Source organism: Megalobrama amblycephala, linkage group LG10, assembly GCF_018812025.1.
Source record: "Megalobrama amblycephala isolate DHTTF-2021 linkage group LG10, ASM1881202v1, whole genome shotgun sequence".
In the NCBI taxonomy this organism is placed as follows: Eukaryota; Metazoa; Chordata; class Actinopteri; order Cypriniformes; family Xenocyprididae; genus Megalobrama; species Megalobrama amblycephala.
This window is the reverse complement of record NC_063053.1, coordinates 11,587,972-11,606,112: the sequence shown is the minus strand read 5'-3', so window position 1 is coordinate 11,606,112 and position 18,141 is coordinate 11,587,972. Positions and strand designations below refer to the sequence as shown.

The window sequence follows — 18,141 nt, the reverse complement described above, 5'->3', positions numbered from 1 at the left end:
ATTGCTCCCTATGCAGGCCTCACAGAGCCATCGGATTTCAAAATAAATATCTTAATTTGTGTTCCGAAGATTAACGAAGGTCTTACGGGTGTGGAACGGCATGAGGGTAAGTAGTAAATGACAGAATTTTCATTTTTTGGGTGAACTAACCCTTTAATAGTTAGTAAGTTAGTTGTTAAGTTTAGGTATTGGGTAGGATTAAGAAAGTAGAATAAGGTCATGTTGAATAAGGCATTAATATGTGCTTAATAAGTACTAATAAACGGCCAATATTCTAGTAATATGCATGCTAATAAGCAACTAGTTCAAAGACCCTAAAATAAAGTGTTACCAAGAATACTTATTTACAATAATAATTCAATAAACAAGAATTTGATGTGACTTGCTTTACAAAAAAAATACTGTCAATTTTTCGCTCCGGCAATGAAAATAGTTCCAAACAAAGTCACAGCAAAATAAACCACTGCATGTCTCTGAGCGATACAAAACTAGTTAAGTTTTTGAATGAATCAAAGTTTTTCAACAAATTGGAGAATAACTGATTCAATGATGGAATAAATGCAGTCACTTGTTTCAAAACGAATGTTTCTGAACAAATTGGTTGAGTGAATGATTCAGTGATTCCCTCATGAAAACAGTGGGCTCCCTACATCATTAACCTGAATATCATGATGAATTGTAAGAACCTGGCTCACTACACATTGGGACACTGAAGACTCCATTTCTGGTGACATGACAACAAGCAAAATGTGATGTATTATTAATACTTCATAGTTTTTGCAGTGCATTGTAGGATTTTTTTTAAGGGATCAACATTCCAGGGCACTGGAAGGATTTTGCGATTGAGATAGCCTTTTAAGTGGCCAACTCTGCATTTGTATGAATGAAGCAAAAAGTGTAGTGTAATCGCCCCTTGAGCGCTCCTGGAACGCTGCTGATCAGAATCGAGGAACGGAACTAAAATTGCCATATGAAAAAATATGACGATTATGAAAAATGTTCTGTTTTGACCAAAAAAAGATACTAGAAAGGTTCTCCCTGCTATGAAGTATACTACACTTATAAAGTAAAGAAAAAAATAAGAAAAAAACACTTCACACTATAGGTAACACTTATAAAAAAAAATCCCTCAGTCATACTCAGGCATGTTTTTGGATTCTCAGACGAAAAAATAACAGATTGTGTGTGGGGGTTGAGTCTGAGACTGTGAATGTAATGGTCTTGCCCAGATGTATGTGTCTGGACTGCTCAGACTGGCACAAAGCTGGCCACTGCTCACTGATGGACATCTGGATAGCAAATTGGTTAATGGTGCCTCCAAGCCAAAAGGTAGTCAGCCATCTCCTCTCCCAGCAATGCAAGAACTGCCGCGCATCTGTGTTCCACCTACCCCAGGAAAACATCCCCCTACAGGCCTGAGAAAAGGAGAAGGAGAAAGGAGTAGTGCTTAGTCCAAACCAGGTCTCTGTCAGCATGGAGGGCAGCATGTCATGATGTGGATTTTAAGACCACTGCGTATGCTATAAAGTTAAAAGAAATGCAGCATGGACTCGTTTTGTGTATATACTAGACAAAACAATACTATTTTTAATGTTTTTGAAAGAAATCTCTTATGCTCATCAAGCCAGCACTTATTTAATCAAAATTACTGTGAAATATTAATACAATTTAAAATAATGTTTTTCGATTTTAACATACTTTATAATTTATTTCTGTAATAAAAAGCAGAATTTTTACTCCAGTCTTCAGTGTCACATGATCCTTCAGAAATGATTCTAATATGCACAACTTAAAGTATGCCAGTATGTGACAAGAATTGAATCATTCATTCAACCGATTTGTTCAAAAGTGCTAATACGTTATTAAAGACCAAAAAAGTGAGTCATCGAATCATTCGCTTAATTGATTTGTTTTAAAAAAAGCTGATTCATTACTGTGGATTATTTTCAGTGGTGAACTAAAGCTACATAAAGTAACTGGAAATACTAAGTAACTCAATATCAACTTCTTATTTATTTAACTGTTGAATAAAAGCAATATAACACTCGCAGTCGAATTATTCTGAATATCAGCAGGAATGTGCAGCACATATACTGTATATTATAATGTTAACACTGTACAAAGGTTTCAATTGTTAACATTATTTAACTACATTAGTTAACATGAAATAAAAATAATACTTCTACAGCATTTATTTATCTTTTTAAATGTTAATTTCTACATTTATTAATACATTTTTAAAATCGAAAAGTCAAATTAGAACAATGAACAATTGTATTTTTACATTAACAAAGGTTGATAAATACTGTAAAATATATATTGCTCATGTTAACTAATGCATCAGCTAATGTTAGCAAACAAGGCCTTATTGTAAGGTGTTATAAAAATGTTGTCAGCTACTGAACATTTGAATTTCACAGTTTTTCAGGGTTGCTGGAAGTGCTGGAGTACCAATGGCACATCGCACTCCACACTGCTCCAGATTCAATTATAGGCAGATGTGATTAGGCAAGCAGATGTGAATGTGTATTAGACCTTGAAATCATAACACAACACATTAATATCCTGGACCTACAGTAATATTTGGAACACTGATTTCACATATGATCCATTCAAAGAGCATTACCATCACTACTTGTTTATGTAATAAATGTACATAAGAATTGCTAGACAGACAGAAGAAGCATTATAAAATTAAACTAAAGCTTCCTCTTTTTTGGCCTGATCTCCACCATCTGTGGATAAACAAGTTAAACACACAGCAGTTTCCCCTGACGCCTGAACCCTAGAGAATGTGCCCTCCCCCCAAACAGATGCAGCACCTCCAGAGGCTTTGGGTGCGCTGAGGGAAAGAACAGCTGTTCCCTTGCCTAATAAGAGGGCTGCAAGTGAGACAGGTAGGTCATGAATTATTTACTTGAAATGTTATTGTTCTTAGCTTCTGTTAAAAATGTCACCGGATCCTCTGATCTGCAGGAAGTGATTTTTAGGGTATGTTCACTTAACCATACGCTGTGAAGGGGATACATATATTCACTTGACACATGTAGTATTGACTTGTTTCCTATTTAAACCGATATCTGAAGATACCTTTATTGTAACGTGAATCGCTTTGGATATATGCATAAATGTAAATGTGAAGTTTTTGAAACAGTCAATAAGCTTAGTACAACACAACCATGAACCATGATTTGCTACCAGCTTGTCAATTGCAGGTGGAATTGAGGGAGGGACATCCTCATTGTAGAGAGCATTTGATTGGACAAATAGCAGTGTAGTTCAAGATGAGTCATCAGATTTTTTGTCTGTTTTATTAAGAGAAATGTAATCTGCTAAACTTTTAATCTGCTAAACCTTTACTCAACTTTTAGGAGGACACTAAGATACGTTTAGCTGTATATGTAAAAATTTTGTATCGTATCGGCGTTTCGTCCAGATGGATCCGCCATTTTGGGAGCCTGAAACTGCTATTTTTTTTAAAAACCGGGTCCCAAATCTGCAAATGACACCCTTGCATTTTTGTGTGTACAGCCAATCCATATATTTTGTAAAATAATGATGTTTTACACATCTCGACCCTAGTAAGACACCGCTACATAACAGCAACAACAACAACAATGGCGGACTACATGCTTGTGTTCGTGCTGCAGAAGCTATTGAGCTACTTGATGTTGTTGCATTTTCCATCTTCGTCTTCTTGTTATTGCGTTGGGTTTGTATACAGCGCACAAGGTTTATGCGCATGCTCCAAGTCGTCTTCTCCGTTTTTAGTGTATCTCTGTGGCAGAATTACAGCACCACATACTGGTCTGGCATGTATACTACATCGTTTTGAGTCCGTTTCAGTGATTTCCTGTGTACGCAGATATTTCTTGAGATGATGCAGTGTTTATGTAATTTTTTTTAGAACGAGGAAAAAAAAGATTAGATGGCTAAAAGAAAAAAAAAGAAATGGACTAAAAATTTACTAATTTAGATTTTTTTTCCCCTGCAATTTTTCTGATTTTTCAGACAAACTTACAACATTCAAATTTTGTTTTAAAGACAGTGTCAGTCTTAGGTGTGTGTTGTTGTAAACTTTGCATACTGAATTATGATTGTTTTTGTTTTCATATATTTTACAAGGAATAGGTGATACCACCACTATGAACGCCAATATCGCTGATATGGATACTAATACAGAAATATGGAAAGTTTTTGCAATTTTTGAGGATAAAATTGGTCATTCGCTTATTTTCCCACTTCAAAGCTTATATGATATGAAGCTGTGTTAAATAAATAATACAATCATTAATATAAAAAAAAAAAACCTCTTGATACAACATTATTATAGGAAGTATATTCCTCGTCCTTAAAACACGTTTATTGTGCATTTATGAACTTCTTTCCTTCCTTGTGTAGATGTCTTCCTGCCACTATTGATGTCCAGCGATCAGTCATGTTGCTTAAAAAGTACTGTTATGAATGGGAATACATATCTGACCTAAATGACTGATAAAGTTATCATAAATTTTGCCCCACATTTGTATTTCAGCATAGAGCCATATAGTCCTTTTTCCAGCTGTGTTATTTATCACCCAACATTAACCTTCATTTATCGGCATGCCTTCACCAGTTAAAGACGGATTCCTCCATATGGCTGGGTGCTTCATTAAATGCTAATTATTATGAGGTATAATAATTGTGAGGCTGCTGTGTGTACTGGGTGACGTGCTGCTGCAGTGTCCCAAGAGAGGTGGAAATAGACTGAGCTCCAGATAAACAATCCCACTGTTCTCCCGAGACTGTGTGATCGCCCATCTGATGATATGGCCGCATCTCTCCAGCTCATCCTCTCTCCTGGGAGTACGTCTCTCTGTTGCCTGTCTGTGTTGGGTGTGAAGTAAGGGTGACATTACCGTGCTGATGTTTCATTGTGTCAGCACTGCAGACTTCATATAGCTTTATATTTGTATTTTCTTATGGTCTCTGTACTGCCTCACATTTTATTATACAAAACCCCTAGACAAGGTTTTGTTATAATATACGCTGTTCTTGCCTGCATTATGCTTCCTGCTATTTGGTTGCTGTGTTGACTCAGCGGGTTTCTTGTATCCACATTGGGTCTTTTCTGATGTTGTACATACTTGTTTCTATAAATCTGGTGCTGAGAGCTTGGCTTACTGTGATACCGTAAGATCCCCACATTATGCAGTTATTTTAAATTTGGCCTCTCTTGTTATCAGAAGCCCCCTGAGTTTGATGAAGGTCATCAAAGGGGTACTCAGTTTGTAGTTGGACACTTTCATGGGTTTATCGTAATAGCACAATCCTACCTTCTGCCAGTCTGGGTTGGACACTTAAGTGATGTTGTGAGTAGCACTGAGTAGGTATGGATCAAATAATGATGATGCTGTCCAGCACTTCATCATCATAAGCCACTCTCGAACATCTGCTATTTTCATGGGAACATTCTGGGAAGAGAAATGAGTAACTGTGTGAGAAAATCTCTCTCTGAATGCACAGCATAATCCTAATATATTTCTTCCACATCAACTGTAATAGAAACTCTTCTTGATAGTATGTAAAGCATTATTCAGTCATACATGTGCACATATCCAACACTGGACTAATGAAGTATTTTAGTAAATTATTAATTTTTATTATAATTCTAAACATACAGTATAAAATTAAAAATTCTATAATATTTTACTAATAAAAAGTCTAAATAAAAATAAAACATACAAACCGATGCAGTTGTTTTAAATGCCACAAATTTAGGCATCACAACATTAGTATGAGATTTTTTCAAGATTCGCTAAATATCAGCGTTATAAAATTATTATTGTTTTTAGAGATTAATGTTAGACGTCTATCCTTCACAGCTTCGTTTTCATCTGCGTTAAATTCAATATGGTGTCTATAAGGTCTATTAACTTAAGAGTATTCAAATGGACCACTGTTTTTTGCACTGTAAATAATAATTGTTGATTTAACTTAAAAAAGTAATGTGCCTGGTTGCCTTAAAATTTTGAGTTCATTGAAATAAAAAATTGGAGTTAATACAATGAAGGCGATTGGTTTAATCAACAGAAACTTAAAATATTATGTTATCTGAACTACATTAATTATCTAAATTGATTTGACAGGAAAAAAATGTTATGATAACAAATCAGGAAAATATTTTTCTACAGTGTGGGCTTTAAATTCATACATGCATAATTTAACGGTTGCAAGAGGTGACTTTACTCAATGCTTGCATTTATGGCTGTACATTGTTCATACTCGTTGTTGCATGTTTAATCCTATCATAAAGGTCAGAGTATCTGCTTATGTCTGTCTAATAGCTCATGTCCATATAAAATATAAAATCATGTCCATATAAAATATAAAATTTTCGATGAGCATACTTGAAACTTGCTCATTTTTCCTAATATTAACACATTTCATATATTCTTATTGTGTGAATTATAGTTCTTAAGCATGTAAGAATGCATAAAAAAACTTAAGCTACTGTATTTATGTTGGTGCAAGTTGAGTGAATCCAGTAGCATCCACAAACATGGATTCCACAGTGACCTCAAGAGGTGGGAATGCAGAAGTACCTGATTAGAATAAACTGTCAAATGTGCTGAGCATTACAGCCTGTATATATACAAATGAATACAGAACATACTTTTGTTTTGTGCATGCACCTTTTCTTGTTAGGCATGCTGATTTTCAAGCATAAGAATAAACAAACACATGAAAGACCTACTGCAAATTCTGTTTTTGTGTTTGCTGGCCCCTTCTTTATCTGGAGGGAGCTGTAATGTAATTATATGCCAAATATAATTCACTATATCAATATCAGTATATTATAACTACTGTAAAATAAACACATAACAATTACTCATTGATAAAACAAAGCCACAATTAATACTATAATTGTAATAGTAAAATAAAATGACTTTTACTAGTCCTCTATCGCTCTTCTGAACATTGCTCTTAGTTGCACAAGAAGCGAGGCCTCACATCTTTGACTTCAGTCTGAACAGATGGAGAGAACTACAGTAAATATCATTTCAAACATCAGCCGTGCTTTGCTGATGGCACAGCCGTATTCAAGGGACTGTCATCTCCAAAAAAACATTTGGGATCAAAAAGGCCTGTTGATTATCATACTGGAGCAGAGAACTAACAGCAGTTATGCTAATAGTTGGAACTATGTGACGCACACATTTTTTTGTGTAAAAACAGTTTGAGGATTGTGTATTATAGGGGATTGTTTGGTCAAATGTATCTTTTGTTTTAAACTGAAACAGTATATTGACTAAAAACCTGTGCATTCAAACTAAAACACACTTACGTTGTTATTAACACGGAACTGTATGAAAAGATCAGTGAAATGAAAACTTGAAAGCAAAACATTTCATTTTATTTTATATATATATATTGATGTGATCTGCTGTGAATGATAATAGTCCTGGATAACTCTTGTACAGAACAAGGAATAGATTGTTAGGTGATGACATGGAAAAGACCAACACATCACATGCCTGGACTCATTTGCCACATCAGCTTAATGAGGCCATTATTTGCATTAAATTATAATGTTATTATGTCAAGATTCCAGCACCAGTAGGACAGTGGTTTGTTTTGAAATGTATTAGTAACGCCAATTAGTTTACTGGGACGCATGAGTGTGGGAGCGTGGATGATTATGGGCGGGTGCGTTCAGCAGCCAAATATGACAAACACGTGACTGTGTTCACAAGGTCCAGAGTGAACTTAGCGCATCTGTGGACCATTGAACATGTACTTAGCATTGCAAACATTCACCTGTTGACGGCGCGATCTCACACACAAACTGTAGCCTATAAGCATGGCATGTAAGCACAGGAATCTATAGCCTTCAGTTCATATAGGCTATCAGCTGAACATAGATTATTTTTTATACATTTTAGGCCTATACAATTTTAGGCTATACTGCTAAAGTTGTTTTTATTTAGCGTCATTACTCATCAACTGATCCATTTAAATAGTTGCCATTCATTCATGCATGCATTCATTCATTCATTCATTCATTCATTAAACCAAAGAATTAAATTGTTACAGTTTGTGGCCCAAATGTTCCCGTCAGCAGCACAATTTATGTGTGTAGGCTATATACGGCATATTGCATTAATTTAACCAAAATCCATAAAAGAAATTTTAGTATGATCCCTTGTGTTCTTGTAACTTGTAGTAATGTCGTTTACCCGCGGATGAAATATGAATGAATTTATTAATAGGCCTAATCTCTATATTAAAGCTGCCACCAAAGGAAACCCCTTGGTAGCATTTCAGATGATGACCAACACCAATAATAATACTAATACTAATAATTAACAATAATAACAGTAGCATAAATATTTCTTCATCCGCTTAAAAACCCATTTTGTACGCCAAATATTTGGAAGCCCTTCTCAAATGTAATAGTTTCCTACTTTTGGACCATGTTACTTTTCATGTTATTTTTTATTTGACTATCAGAGACTCAGCTCACAATATTTTTTAAGTGGCCATATTAATGTCCACTAACCCTGTGACTCTCTCTCTCTCTCTCTCTCTCTCTCTCTCTCTCTCTCTCGCTCTCGCTCTCTCCGCAGCGCTGGAGGAAGTTGCAGTGCACCTGTTCTTCACCGCTGCTCGGTCCGTGACTACAGTACCCACGTAACATTGCGCAATGTCCCTCGATCCGCGCGCTGCGCCAGTCTGCTCGAGGAACCCGTCCGTCCGTTCGCTCGCTCGCTCGGCCTTTTTTTCTGCTTTCTCACTGTTGCCTGGTGTCAACCTACGCCGAGAAAGAGACATCCCTCCCTCTTCCCCCCTCAGCGGCAGCTTCCAATTTGCCTTCGCTTTTCTTTTCGCCTCTTCCATTGGCTTGCGCGCTGCCAGTCAAGCGCTTCCTCTTTACAGGAGAGTTGAGTAGCAACAGCTCGGAAACATCTGGCTGCCGCAGCTCTCGTCGCTCCGCTCGCCTGCTCTGTCTTTCCTGCCACTGCAGGTTGTTATGGAAAGCTGTTGAAAGTCAATCGAGTTGTTTTTCTCGCTGAGAGGATTAGACGGAGGAAGCAGGAAGACGTTGGACCTGGTTGTCTGTAAGTGCCTGTGATACGAGGTGCTCTTTAAGGAGATGAAAGGGGGGTTGGAGGCACGGGCTGGATTGTTATGGGGAAAAGTAACGATCTTTTTCACGCGACTGTTGGTCTTTACGCGCAGAACGAGTTGCTCGAGCGCGTGGCATCGGGGCCTGCCGCAAAACTGTAACACTGCAGGTTGAATGCTTACTTTTTATTTGTTAGCCACACAAGCTAGCTTTTCCTGAACGTACGGGGTCAGGATCCAGAGAAAGACCGTCGGCAGTGCTGTGTGTGTTTGTGTAGGAGTAGCCTGCTATAATACCATTTCCTACCTAGGTGGACTCGTAGTTTATTTTATTTCAGTGTCTATTTATTGTGTATCGTAGCTTTTAAGTTCAAGAAGGGCTAACTTGGCACAATTCCGTCTTTCTGGAGAACTTGCCAGGTTTGAAAACAAGTTTACTTTGAAATATCATAGTATAAAAGAGTGTGTAGGCTTAGTTTTTTTTCTTTTACCTTCATGTTGACCAGTTGCTTTGTAAACCAAAATATGTAATATTAATACATAAGCAAGCCTAATAGTACGCATTTTCCATTAAACGAAATTAAAGCTCCTATTGGTTGTTTAAAAAAACCCTGAGACCAAGTTCGTGACAGATGCAGCAAACTCTTCATTCTTGTGCTGTTTTATGCTTTTGAAAATTTCCTGGCATTTCAATGAGTTAAAAAAAACTAACTATGCTGTTCATATTCATGAGTGTGTCATCCTTCAGAAGAGACCTTCAGATTATAGTTGCATATCTTTGTTTTGCTCATTTTAGTGGTAAACAGGAAACTGTTGTTTGTTTCGTACCAAAGAAGTTTCTGAAAATTAACACAAATATAAGTGGGAAACTTAAAAAGAAAGGAGTTATGTAAGACCTAATGCGGAATACAGTGTCTTTTGTTTGAACCGTACTTATAAAGCCTGTATGATTGTTCCCATTGTTTCTTATTTCTTTTTTTTTTTCTCCTCCTCTGTCAGTTGTCCAAAGGGTTAGTAAAATGAATGACGGTAATGGCGCGGCCAGTGAACCATAAAGAAGTCGAAAACAATATCAGCTGCGTGGATCTGTCAGTTGCAAATGTGCTGTGCTGGCCTTTGTTTATGGTTACTGGAAGGAGAGGGGGGAAAAAACTTGAGGGTATTTAAATTCTCAGTGCAGGAAACTAGGTTAGAAAAAAGTGTCGGCTTTCAGACAGACCCAGTTCCAAGTTCTTCTTTGCTGAGAGATTACAACTAAAGGGGGGAATTGGCTAGTTTTCTACAGAATCACCTCACAACACTTCCCTTCCTCCCGTTTTTTAAAGGGGGGAAAGAGAAACAAAGTTGTATAAAGGAGAGGCTGGTGGCAAGAGTGTAGAGGAGTAGCATATGGCACTAAAAGGAGCACAGCTGGAGGTAGCATTTCCATCTGAACATGATGTCAGAGCAGCTGACAGGCTGCCATCCCCCAGTCTTTTCTTCTAACGCACAGACTGGGAGTTAGTGTGTGTGCGGATCTGTGTGCAGGAGGAGGCATCGCATTCCCCTCCAACATCTCCTCCACTTTGCATCTGTCCCTCACAGTTTGATTTTCTCTCTCTTTCTCTCGCGTCTCTACCCTTTCATTGATTCGGCGAAGGGAGTTACAGCCGGCGCTACCACAACAGTGGACTTAATCAAGTTGATGCGTACTGCAGGTACTGTACCGGGGGGTCCGGGCAACAGGGATGTGTTTTGAATAGGGAGCTCTCGTTAAGTCTTTTTGCGTGTCTGCCATCAGCTATCAGAGCGTGTGAAATGGGAAGTAAAGGATTTTGAGCTGGTGTAGTGTAACCAGGCTGGGGACAAGTGACACTTTTTGTTGCCATGAAGAGGTTTCCAGGCAAGCGTTTAATTATTCTGTTTGTTTACAGGTCTTCTTTTCAGTTACTTTGTTCTCAGTGGCAAATTGTTGCTCTGTTGTGACAGTACACAGTGTACAGTTGGTAGGTTAGTTTATTATAGTGTTATTGAATTAAAACAAGAAACTCTTATGAGTTTATATGCTGTTAATCTGTTAAAATCTGTTTTTCTTTTAAATAACGAGATTTTCAGTCCAGTTAAACGAAATTCGTAATCTTTGAAAGCGATCGAAAGGATGGAAATGCTTTTAGGGAGATAATCTGCAACTTTATATAATCATGCGTTCTTCAAAATATCATTGCTCATCTCTTTCTTTTTTTTCCCCCTGTTTGTAAGGACTAATTTAGAACTTGCAGATTTGAGCTGCCTGAATTGGCTAGACAGCTGTAATCGCACTCCTCCTAGTCTTAATCTCTTTATCTGGGCAGCAGCTGCCATATGGTCTCAGTCAGCTGGATCAGATGTTCATAAGCCTCCTTCTCCGTCCCTCTCTGTCCTCCCAGTCTCCTAATTTGATCGCTGCTACCTTGTGAGCTGTCCTGCAATCTTTATTTTTAGCCATCTTAAGGATTAGGATTGATGTGGACTACGGGGCACTTAAAGTGATTGTATTGTAAATCTGCTGTGGACCGCCTCTTTGGGGAGGATGTTCCATTTCTCCAAAGATTTGGGGAGGGGGAAAAGGGGAGGAGAGGTTTGGCGAGAGGTTTGTTATCCCCCTGTCCCCCTATAAGCCCCTCATTAATGAAGGTCTGAACGCTGTTTGGGGTGGGGTGGGGGGCTTTGGCTTGCTATCCCAATCAGATTGAAATGAAGATTCAAATGAGTTCATTTAAGTCCGCTGGTTGAACATGACGCTGGTGCATTTTTTTAGACGGGAACGAACTCCGCGGGTAACAGGTGTGATTTCCTATTTTTTGTGTTTTGCCTTTTTTTTAGTTTGTAAATAGTTTGTGTAACCATTTTTAATGTAATGTGAATTTCTAGTTTTTTTATCATATTTTTTATTTGCAGACTGTCCGTCTTTGATTACGCACGTCATACTGATGTTCTGCTTCCTCAGTTGTCGTAACCTTAGAGATCATGGTACTTAGTATACTTATGCAGTGTGCCCATGATGGTGAGCTGTTTGTGTACCTGTAAGCCTGTTACCTATACTTGGCATCCTGGCCAAAGTGGGTTATTATAAATAACTGCTCCAGGAGCACAGCGAGTAAAACAGGAAAGATTCTCTTGCGCAGGCATCTGTGGAATCAGGACTTCGGCTCCTTACATCACGGCATCTGATTATTAAACTCAGATGATTCTGATGGGATGCTCACGGCTATATTGCTTTAAATGTAATTTTCAATCAAGATATTTTTTATTTACATTCTTGTTTTAATTTCCCAGGTCATGCTTTTATACTTTTAATTAAAAGGGCTAGTTTGAAATGTAATTTTTAAACACACCACTGCGTACTTGAAAGCGCACAAGTGAGGAAAATAAATTTAGCTTAATATATAAACTGTGCTGTTATACTTTTTGCGTGTGCTTTTTTTTTGTAATCCTTTTATGTCAAGACTGTGGTGAACATTTTTCCAGTGTTCCCACAGGGGAGGAGGGAGGGAGAGAGAATTAGAGTGTGAGAGTATGTCTGTGTGCATGGAGCGAGAGAGAGGGGACGGAGCGGGTGGGAAAGAGAAGTTCCACACAGAGCACAGACAAAACAATTGTTGTTCTAGAGAGCCTCACTAACATCTGTGGTCTTTTGCAGGTTATGAAGACAGCATGGAGTTTCCAGACCACAGCAGACATTTGCTACAGTGTCTGAGCGAGCAGAGACATCAGGGATTCCTTTGTGACTCCACTGTGCTGGTCGGTGATGCCCAGTTCCGAGCCCATCGTGCAGTGCTGGCTTCATGCAGCATGTACTTCCACCTCTTTTACAAGGACCAGTTAGACAAAAGGGACATTGTTCATCTGAACAGCGACATTGTCACAGCCCCGGCCTTCGCTCTCCTGCTTGAGTTCATGTACGAAGGAAAGCTCCAGTTTAAATCGCTTCCAGTGGAGGATGTGCTGGCTGCTGCCAGCTACCTCCACATGTACGACATTGTCAAGGTGTGCAAGAAGAAGCTCAAGCAGAAGGCCACGGCTGAGGCTGACAGCACCAAGCGGGAAGAGGATGCTTCCAGCTGCTCGGACAAAGTGGAGAGCTTCTCGGAAGGTGGAAGCACGGGCCGGCCGGCCACCGCTGACCTGCTGCAGAGCGACGACGAGGACATGGAGAACAAACGGGACAGCCCTCAGGAGCCGGGAGCATGTGGATGCGACTGCCTTCCGACCGGACCACGTCTCCCACCACCAGCCCCAGGGAGGCAGAAACGCACGGTCCCGACACTGGCAAATCCCCTGCCGGCAGCCCCAGCAGCTCCACCGGCTCCCTATCCCGTCGCTCTGCGGCGTCTCGGAGAGTCTCTGCCGACACCGATTGTGTGCTTGACCTCTCTGTGAAGTCCAGCCTGGGCGGAGGTCCTGGGGAGACCATGGCTGGCAATCCTTACTTCTGCAGTTCCGTCACCCCAGACAGCCTTCAGAGTGCCCTGGTTCAAGTAAAGGTGGAAAAGGACACGGGCTCGGACGATGACGAACTGGTGAGCGGCGACTACGAGATGGAGCACAGCGGTGTAAAGGAGCCACCCAGCACCAACGGGACCCACATCAGCCTTGTTGCGCAACGGAGGCTGGGCCTGGAGGCTCACCTCTCGGCCCTGCGTGAGGCCTCGCTGGCCAGCGAGCTGGAGCGGGACGACAAAGGAGGCGACGACGACGCGGACGTCCTAGGAGGGGACAGTGAGCGAGCGCAGGAGGCCGCAGGGGTCGAAAGCTCCCTGCTGCCTTACGTCTCCAGCATGCTGGGGGCCCCACATACTCAGATCTTCATGTGCCCCTTATGCAACAAGGTCTTCCCCAGCCCCCACATCCTGCAGATCCACCTCAGCACGCATTTCCGCGAGCAGGAAGGCGTACGGCCAAGCCGGCCGGCGACGTTAACGTCCCCACCTGCTCCATCTGCGGCAAAACCTTCTCCTGCATGTACACGTTAAAGCGCCACGAGCGGACACACTCGGGCGAGAAGCCCTACACATGCACTACTTGTGGCAAGAGCTTCCAGTACTCACACAACCTGAGCCGACACGCTGTCGTGCACACACGCGAGAAGCCGCATGCCTGTAAGTGGTGCGAGCGCCGCTTCACGCAGTCAGGGGACCTGTACCGACACATCCGCAAGTTCCACTGCGAACTGGTCAACTCGCTCTCGGTTAAGAGCGAGGCGCTCAATCTACCCACAGTCAGAGACTGGGCACTGGAAGATAGTTCTCAAGAACTGTGGAAATGAACGCTAAAATGATAGCAGACTGTTTGAACTGCTTGTTAAGTTGATGAGAGAGATCTGAGTGACATTTTTTGGGGCAGAGAGGTGAAGGTAAGAGTGGGGCAGAGTGACGGCCGAAGGGTCTGAATCAGTCATTTTTCTTGTATGTACATTGCAAATCTTGTTGAATTGCACTTTACTAGCACATGAAAATGTTACTACTGATTTTCTTTTAATATATTTTCTGGTCTGTTTAGGGTCTCTTTTTTTTTTCCTGTTCTCCTTGGGTTTTTATAAAACATGGGTGCTGGTCTCAGTAACCAACTTTGACAGAAAAATTATTCATTGGGATTTTCAACTGTATATAATTTACAGTATTTGTATACGCTCCTAAATTTCAAGGAACATCTGCCATGAAAAGCATATGAAGATTTCAGGTAATAGACAGAGGAGTTTAAAACTAAGGACACACTAAACGGGTACAATGGTCATATATTTACCTGTACACATTCGCCTCTTGTTTGAGAATGCGTGTGTGTGTATATATATATATAATATATATATATATATAGTGCACTACTATAATTTGCAGATAACATACCTGATGTGTGACTGTGGTTGTGCGTGCATGTGTATTCATGCACATACGCACAAGTACACACGTAGTGTGTGAGCAGGTCAGTCCTTTAAATCCCATGAGGAAGCTCTAAGCTCGCGTTACTTAAGCTCTTGTACATTTTTGACTCGTTATAGGAAACTTGACTGATGGAAGACAAACAAGGCACTCATGCAATGTACAGCTTCCTTTTTCATATCAGTTGCTGCATTTCCTCTATCTTTCTTAATATGATTTGAAGTCATTTTCGCATTTTAGTTGCAGTCTCTCTACATCACTCGTTTGCTACTGAAGTTGGTTTTTACATCGGCTGCATTTCTAGAGATTTCTGTAGTGTTTTATTAAGACTTTTCGTTTTTAAAACGGAATCTGTTGTTGCATGATGTCTGACCTGTATATTGAAAAAGATGTGACTTGCTGTATTGCTGTACACTGTAATTGACTGATTCATTACAGTCAGGGCACCTGTTTGTTGAAAAAAAAAGTACCTTTAATATTACCGCTGTAGAAATTGCATGAATTTTATTTAACTTACTATTTTTTTGTTGTTGTTTTGCATCAGAGAGTGTATTTTTTAATTAACTCATTTGATTCCTTGGTAGATTTGAGTTTTTTTTCCTCTCATTAGAGAATGAATCGGGGGTTCTGGTGAGGTGTTTATTCTGGGCTGTGAAGATTGTGGAAATGCACTGACGTTAGGCTGCAGTATCTACGCACGCAAAGCGATTCGATTTGGGCTCGCTGTAGGATTCGGAGGTTAACGAGGGGCCAGGTGTCAGCAGAGGCTGAATCGCTATGTTTATTGTTCAGAAGAAGGCTAGCGGGGCTCCTGCTAGCATCTCCTCACGCGCTGCTCTTCCCAGTGCTGGGTCCTCAACTGCTGTTTGTCTCAGTGTCCTGTTTACTGGCTGTTGTCATTTGAATCATGTCAGCTCTGTTTGTAATTTATTTATTTATCTTTTCAATTGGCACTTGCTTCAGATTCGATTGCCATGAAGACACATTTGCGTGGCTGATGGTACAGCTCTTCTTTATGGGTGTCCTCAGCAGCGCACATCTATTTGGAGAAAGCTGAAGGATCTTTAAACAGCATAAAGCTCGACACACTCTGATCTGAGTGGTTTGTGTGCGTGTGTTTGTGTTCAATACATAAGTCTTTTTTTTTTTTTTCGTCACTTGAACATGTGTGGCAAGGTTGGTTGCACCTTTTGAAGCTTAATGAAATTAGAATGTGCAAAAGATGCCTTTATGAAATGTATACAACTAATTATTAACCTAATTGACTTTGTTACACTGAAGAAGAAAAAAAATCTATAAATTTGTGATTGTTAAAAAAAGTTAAATTGTTAACTTTTGCAGCATTTGTGATTTTGAAAAAGTTTTTTTTTTCTTTAAAATCTTTTAATTTTCAAAATTATGGTTTCTTTTTTTTTTAGAATGTGAAAATTCTGATACATTTGTTTGTTGGTTGGTTTGTTTAACAGAAAAAAAAAAAAAAACACTTTCATTGTCAAATCCAGTGAAATAAAAAAGCAAAGAAAAATGAAAAACATATGGCTTAGCGCTGTAGACATAGATCAGTCACTCACACAGTGCTGAAATGCTTGAACTACTTTAGTTAGAGAGGGCCGGGGGCTCCGCACATGTTTCGAGCAGGACAGGAGTGTGCGGCACACGGGCCTATGCAGGCCTCAGGAACTGTCCTTCCATATATTTGGCTGGTGCAACAGCTAGTGAAAAGGTTGAGCTTTGCCAACAGCGCACGCTCCTCATGGCGTTTTGCACGGTGGTACTTTTACCTTTTGCACTCTAAAATGTGACAGAAAAAAATATCAACTGTGGGGTTGATTTGTTTTCTATGCTTTCATTTTCTTTACATTTTTGTTGGCTTCTATTGTACTTGACCGCCTTAAACTACTGTTATCAGCTTATTATACTCAGAGGGTGAAAACTGGAAACTGTCGCTGGAATACTGGATGTCTTTCTTTGACTTTTGTTCAATGGAAATGAAGCTGTGAAATGGCCTATGAAGCATATCCATAAATTGGACACCCCTTTAGTTTACTTGAAACCCGGGAACCCCAGTGTGAAGAACAACTCTGTCAAATTCAAACATGGTGGCTAATGAGTATGGGAAAGAAAAATAAATATGTTGAATTCAAAGACAATCGCTGTCTGGATTTAAAAAAAAGAAAAAAAAAAAAAAGATTCGACTTCACATGTAATTGCTTCCCTTCTGAGATTTTTTGCTATGTTGACATTGTTCTTTTTATGGATTTAGACATTTAGCTTTGACAATCATAGTATGTTTCATTTTCTCAAGGGAAGTAAATTATGAGGCTGTTTAGTTTTGTACTTTTGGTGTGCTGTTGGTGAAATTTTTAAATTGTGTGCAAACTGCAATAAATTATAAGAACCTTAAACTCTCCGTGCCATTTTTCTGTCAGAAACTTCTGGCGGGATTGCCAGTGCAATGACGATGTGCAGATTGGTGAGACGGTGTTTGTGTTTTTGCATTCAGTTCAATAATCTTATTTACTGTAGATGCTCGTGTGGGTGGAAACATGTTTTCCAGTGCGTGAGGTCTGTGGATTGAGTATACTGTCCGAATGAGTGTGTGTGTGTGTGGACGCGTGTGCGTGCGTGAGTGAGTGAGTGTACGTGGTCTTACATGGCTCATGTGTATATGCTGCTTTAATGTCTGGCTGGTGCTCCAGTAAAGGCGTGGGTTGGACCTGGGAAAATGTGCAGCAGCTTGTACGAAGACCATCCCCTCCCCCTGCCTCACACACACACACACACACACACACACACACGCACACAGTTACAGGCTGCTTCCAAAGCTCCTCAAGTACAGTTTTCCAGAAAACAAATCAGCTTTATCTAATGTCTCGCTGTTCGGCAAACCTGGCCTACAGATGCACTAAAGGCTGACCACTTTTAAGTCAGCGAGCGTTACTCAACAGGCCACTGCCACAGATGGTCCCATGCTGTAAGCCTGCCCCCCCTTCCTCATACACACACACGGCACCTCCTTCTAATTGGTACGAGATTTAGTTTTTGATCACGTTTTGGATTTAAGATCCGTTTGTGCTTTTATTATGGTGGAAATATGAAATGTGCCTTATTGTTTTGTAGACTTATAAAATAATTGTAA

At 39.9% G+C, this 18,141-nt stretch overlaps 1 protein-coding gene and 1 long non-coding RNA gene across 2 annotated transcripts; one reads left to right on the top strand and one right to left on the bottom strand.

Moving 5' to 3' along the window:
• Positions 1 to 256: 256 nt before the first annotated feature.
• Positions 257 to 8,788, bottom strand: LOC125276756. The gene is made up of 3 exons (XR_007186742.1): positions 8,543 to 8,788; positions 5,316 to 5,453; positions 257 to 1,415 (listed from the first exon to the last, which is right to left on the bottom strand). It is a non-coding gene; the product is annotated as an uncharacterized LOC125276756 (long non-coding RNA).
• A 2,037-nt stretch (positions 8,789 to 10,825) lies between these two features.
• On the top strand, positions 10,826 to 17,407 carry zbtb18 (zinc finger and BTB domain containing 18). The gene is given in 4 exon segments (XM_048204582.1): positions 10,826 to 11,910; positions 12,767 to 13,309; positions 13,312 to 14,022; positions 14,025 to 17,407. Coding segments are annotated over 4 exon segments (1,671 nt in total). The 5' UTR covers positions 10,826 to 11,861; the 3' UTR covers positions 14,393 to 17,407.
• The last annotated feature ends 734 nt before the right edge of the window (positions 17,408 to 18,141 follow it).